The sequence below is a fragment of the Salvelinus namaycush genome, chromosome 29 (genome assembly GCF_016432855.1).
Source record: "Salvelinus namaycush isolate Seneca chromosome 29, SaNama_1.0, whole genome shotgun sequence".
NCBI classification, from domain to species: domain Eukaryota; kingdom Metazoa; phylum Chordata; class Actinopteri; order Salmoniformes; family Salmonidae; genus Salvelinus; species Salvelinus namaycush.
Window position 1 is genome coordinate 20,925,991 of NC_052335.1, and position 6,000 is coordinate 20,931,990.

Consider the following 6,000-nt stretch of genomic DNA (forward strand, 5'->3'; position numbering starts at 1 on the left):
TTGGGTTGCCTGGTATGGCTCTCAATTAGAGGCAGGTGTTTGACGTTTCCTCTGATTGAGAGTCATATTAAGGTAGGTTGTTCTCACTGTTTGTTTGTGGGTGATTGTCGTCCGTGTCTGTGTCTGCGCACCACACGGGACTGTAGCGTTTGTTCGTTCGTTTGTTATAGTCTGTACCTGTTCCTACGTGCTTCGTGTTTTATGTAAGTTCTCATGGTTTAGGTCAGTCTACATTCGTTTTTGTTATTTTGTAATCCTTCCCAGTGTTTGTTTTCGTGTTTCGTCGTTTGCCTTAATAAATTCATTATGTATTCACAACCCGCTGCATGTTGGTCGAATCACTACTCCTCCTCTTCGTATGAAGAGGAGGAATGCCGTTACAATACTGACATAAACGGATATAAATCGGTTTAAAATAACAAGATTATGATGTCTTTAAAGCCTATATCGAATAAAAACAGAGCCGGATATATCTAGTTTCTAAAACCAGAGCTTCTAAAAAGACATGCCAAGACCCTTTCTGCGTCAGCGCGAAGATCCAAAAGGGTGGACACCTCGATTCCAATCAATTTATAAACTTTGGGAACTACGTAGAAACTCCATTTCAAGTCTCCCTATTCGCTAACAACCAGGGGAAGGCGTATGCAGTGCATCTCAACCAATAGAGGACAGGCAAATTAATACACAGGTCTGGGAACAGCCAGCAAAATTCTGCACTCTGACATACACATAGGAAAATTGCTCTAAGTCGAGTTCTGTTTCACCCACAGATATAATTCAAACGGTTTTAGAAACTAGAGAGTGTTTTCTATCCAATAGTAATAATAATATGCATATTGTACGAGCAAGAATTGAGTACGAGGCAGTTTAATTTGGATACGAATTTGTGCTATGTCGAAATGGCACCCCCCTAGTGGCAAAAAGGAATATTTTGGCATTGAGGCCTTTTATGTAATTCCCCATTTTATTTGTCTCTGTGTTCAGTATGAAGGAAGCTAAGAGGTAGTAGACTAACGTAGCATGCTAGCAGATACCCATAAACCTCCATTCATTGCGCTAACGCTAGTTAGCTTTGGCTCGCGAAACTACTTCTAACTTACTTCATACTGGAGAAAGACACATAAAAATGGTATCCACGAGTTCATCTGACTTTGGGAAAGTAAATAAAGGGCCTCATTGCCAAAATCCCATAGTATCCCTTTAAACAAGGCACTTAACCCTAATTGCTCCTGTAAGTCGCTCTGGATAAGAGCATCTGCTAAATAACTAAGATGTCAATATAAAATGTAAACCTTTTTCTGAAGGATCGGTGTGGGGAGTGCTTGTTTTTGATTTTGGGACTATATGTCCTCAAGCCAAAATATGATATTCAATTTAAGAATGCCTCGGTGGAAATCACAGAAATTTTGCCAAATATCAATTTGAAGATAAGATGGAGTTGTAAAGTATCTTAGGCCTTAAGTGCCACATTCCCTCATAAGGCCCGGTTTATATATATCCTTATAGATACCGGGGCCCCTCAGGGGTGCGTGCTTAGTCCCCTCCTGTACTCCCTGTTCAACCACGACTGAGTGGCCAAGCACGACTCCAACACAATCATTAATTTTGCTGACGACACAACAGTGATAGGCCTGATCACCGACAACGATGAGACCTGGCAGTATGGTGCCTGGACAACAACCTCTCCCTCAACATGAGCAAGACAAAGGAGCTGATCGTGGACTGATCATGACCGGTTGCATCACCGCCTGGTATGGTAACTGCTCAGCATCCGACCGTAAGGCGATACAGAGGGTAGTGCGTACGGCCCAATCACTGGGGCCAAGCTTCCTGCCATCCAGGACCTATATACTAGGTGGTGTCAGATGAAGACCCCAAAAATTATCAAAGACTCCAGTCACGCAAGTCATAGACTGTTCTCTCTGCTACCGCACGGCAAGCGGTACCGGAGCGCCAAGTCTAGGTCCAAAAGGCTCCTTAACAGCTTCTACCCCCAAGCCACAAGACTGCTGAACAATTAATCAAATAGCCACCAGGACTACTTATATTGAGCCCCCCCCACACACACACTGCTACTACTCGCTGTTTAATATCTATCCATAGTCACTTTACCCCTACCTACATGTACAAATTACCTCGACTAACCTGTACCCACGGACATTGACTCGGTATCGGTACCCCCTGTATATAGCCTTGTTATTATTATTATGTACTTTTTACTTTCGTTTATTTAGTAAATATTTTCTTAACTCTATTTCTTGAACTGCATTGTTGGTTAAGGGCTTGTAAGTAAGCATTTCACGGTAAGGTCTACTACACCTGTTGTATTTGATTTGATTTTAAATTACATCTGCATGTTTTGTAGAGAGACAAACAATGCTAGCTAAAGTAAAATAAACGTCTTGTCAGGAGTAAGAGAGGGGATGCATTCTGATTGGTCCGTGTGGTATGATTTCCCTGATGAGCAGTTGCTGGTGTGTGTGTGATGAGCTGTTTAGGTGGAGAGGACACGCTTTAATCACCCTCACAGTTTGTTTTGTTTCCCTTAATGAAAAATTGAATTGTGACGGCATGGCTGATATCATCGTGTCACACCTGAGCACCCGTCCCATACTAAACTGACTGGAAGAGCTCCTGGGAGCTATCCATTAAAATACATTCAGAGAAAGTAGCTAACAAAGATCCACCAATACATGTTACAGTGACTAGGCCTTTGGCTGACTGAAGGGGAATATCTGTAATAACCAGTGTTATAGGGTACATTCCTCCCTGAGTCAAAGCAAAGTTATTTTTGCAATCTCCACCGTGCTATACATATGAACGTGACGAGACTGACAGCTTCTCTGAGCCAGGCGAATTCATTCATCAGAATAATGATAATGGATATATCCAAAGGACTTGCAATAGAAACTAAGGTAAAACAAACTAAAGTGCACATAGTTTGCTGCTATTTCAGCTGCTTGATGTGATTGTGTGTTCGCTTTAGTTGGCTAGCTAGCTAGCAAAGGAGAAGTAACATTAGCCTAGCAATATTTTATTGGACAATCAGCTGGTTGTTGCCTATTAATAAATTATTTCTCTCGTCATCATTGTCTCTCATCATCATTGAACCTCTGCTAGTTAGTTACATGCCAATGATTTGTTTAGCATAGCAACATGGAATGAATAGAATGAACGACATGATCAAAACGTGAGAATAGAATTAACGACCAGTCTGTTTGGTTAGCAACTTCAGAACTAAGAACAGTTTTTTTGCACGGACTAAATCGTATGCTGGAAGGTGTAAATAAAACAAATGTACTCATTAAAAAACGTTTTAAATGAAAACATGTTCATATTTTAAATATATTGCCAACCATTTTATAAAAGCAATACGGCCCTCGAACCCAGGATTATCGTGTGATAACCTCCTCCTAAAAACAGCCCTTAGTTGGGAGTTATCACACAATAATCCCCGGGTTCTCATGCCTTATTGCTTAATTATATGATTCCAACTGTTTTAATCTATATCGCACATCAAATCGCAACAGCAATATTTGATAAAAACATTTCCCATATCGTGTAACCCTAGGTAGGAGCATTCTAGGTAGGAGCATTTTTGGTAAAATCACCATGATTAAACATTAGGTGAGTGTGAATGATGAGGTCTAATTACGGCAATTTAAATGGACCCTTAAATTTAGATCAAACTGTGGATTACACATTTTTAATCCTGCGCACTTCAAAGTTTGATTTTAACTTCTAATCATTTCATTAAATGACTATTAAACCACAATGGGATTTTCAGGATTAAGATATTAACTGCTTTCTGGGTTTAAGGATTACAGGGTTTAAAGATTACAGTGATAATTTAACATCAATGCTACATATCCTCTACTATGATGTTCACTCATGTATCTCTTTAAGACTAATAGCTTTGGGGGCTTTCATTAGGATGTTTAAGCCACAGTTGGGTATCTCCACAGGCTCTCTTACCTTGATATTGCTCTCGGCTGCAGTGAGCGAGACCTGCAGTTTGTGGGACTTCTCCTTATGTTCCCGGGCCTCCTCCTGCACCCTCTGCAGCTCGGAACGCAGCTTCCCCAGGGTCTTCTGCAGCGCTGCCTCCTGCATGTGGAACTCCCTCCGCAGCTCCGCCTCCGTCTTCTTCCAGGCCTGCAGGTTATCTGCGGTGAGCTGCTGCGTGCGCTTCATGGCCTCCAGCTCGCGCTCGTAGAAGGCTTGGGCCTTGTTGAGCTTGGCCTCGTACTCCTCCACCAGCCTCTTCTTGTCCCCCTTAATCTCCTCCACACGCTCCGACAGGGACTCCACCTCCGCCTTGTGCAGCTGGCCCAGTTTCTCCTGGTCCTTGCTGTAGTTCTGGTTCTGGCTCTGGTGGCTGCGGAGCAGCTCCGACACCTCCTGCCGATGGTTGGCCTTTAGCTCCTCCAGGGCCAGCTTCTTCTCCTGCTCAAACTGGGCCTGCGCCGTGCCGAAAGAGCGCAGCTTCTCCTCGAACGAGTGCCGCATCTCCTCCACCTCGCGGGACATGGTGACAACACGCTGTGTGTGCTGGGCCTCGGTGCAGAGCTGCATGTCCTCCACACGCTGCCGGTAGGTCTCGAACTCGGCGAGGGCCTGGCGCTTCATGCGCTCGTGCAGCTCCATGGACTCCTCGAGCGACTGGATGCGCTGCTTAAGGTCCATCTCATCGCTGATCTTACTCTTGTACTGCATGATCTTATCCCGTGTCTCCGACAGGATCTGCTGCACCTCCTCCTCGTGAGCCTCCTTCAGCGTCTGGATGGCCGCCTCGTGCTCGTCATTCTTTGTGTTCAGAGCGTAGATCACCTTGGGGAGGCAGAGAGAGCATCAGTATGATGGTTGAGAAAGGACAGCATAGAACAAACACACATCCAATGGATTGTTTGAGCGGGTGCTGGAGATCAAAGTAAATGTTCATCAGTAAGAAAGTTAAAACTGTGTGGGGATGTGTTAGCATTGTCCTCAAACTAAAAGGGATACCTTGAAGGTTTATCATTACTTTGACTTCCTGCAACAATCAAAAAAACACTTATGAGACAGATGATTGACAGTTAAGTGAGTGGCTGACCATTAAATCCCAAAAATGACTTCCAACTGAAAGCCTGGATAATCTGACTATAAAGTGATTTTCTGGTCACACAGAATTTAAGGGGGAAATACGTTTTACATTTACAGTTCAAAAGCCATGAGAAATTCCCCCTAATCTTAATCCTCCCTCCCCTCTACTGATCCAGGGTGCTGATCCAGGGTGCTGGCCTACGGAATAAGGCTATTTGTTTTGTCACCAGATAAACCTAGTCAATAATTCATCACTTTAATACTTTTGAAAACGTCTGTCATAAGAAGATAGAGTAGAAATGGAAAATAAAATGCCCTTTTCAGAGAATTGTATCCATATTTTATATGCCAGGGTGAATAACCAGGGGAGAACTGTGCATCTCTTAAACGTGTTGCCAACTTGCCTGTGTTTTTAATATGTTAAAATGTTCAGAACATTTTCATTTTTAAACCGACTCCTATTGGCATCACTCGTACGACTGTCCGTTACAGCTCTCCATCAAATAAGAGCAGATGCAACACATTGTTCCCAGCCAGGTAGGACAACATTTTAATCAAAGGTTTATTCAAGAAAATACTAAACCAACAGGCATTTCTTGTTTGCTATTGTGACCTCTACTGCTGTGCCATCTCTCAATCGCATGGCAAGCTCTCAAAGGAGATAAAAGGCCTATGCAGCAGGATCCCAGCTCAATTCCCATTATAAACATAATATTAATATTTTAATACCCTCAATGAAAGGCATTCTATGGGAATGAAAGGGCCCCAGCTTGTGAAGTTTCTCACGAGCGATGAGGGCTGAGTCAGAATTCATTTCCATAATTGTTTTGACAAATGACTAGGGGAAAGAGCTAAAAGTTCTGGGCCTATCTGGTGTTAGCGCGGCAATCTAGCCAGCCACATATGAAGAGGGAGATA

The 6,000-nt window shown here is 43.1% G+C and overlaps 1 protein-coding gene across 1 annotated transcript in view; it reads right to left on the reverse strand.

Moving 5' to 3' along the window:
• The window catches only part of LOC120024515 (protein FAM184A-like), a 51,764-nt gene extending 46,982 nt beyond the window's left edge, over nucleotides 1-4,782 (reverse strand). The window contains exon 1 of the mRNA XM_038968785.1: nucleotides 3,976-4,782. Coding sequence (XP_038824713.1) covers nucleotides 3,976-4,716 — 741 coding nt within the window. The 5' untranslated portion in view covers nucleotides 4,717-4,782. The remainder of the gene's footprint in view (nucleotides 1-3,975) is intronic.
• Between the last annotated feature and the right edge of the window lie 1,218 nt (nucleotides 4,783-6,000).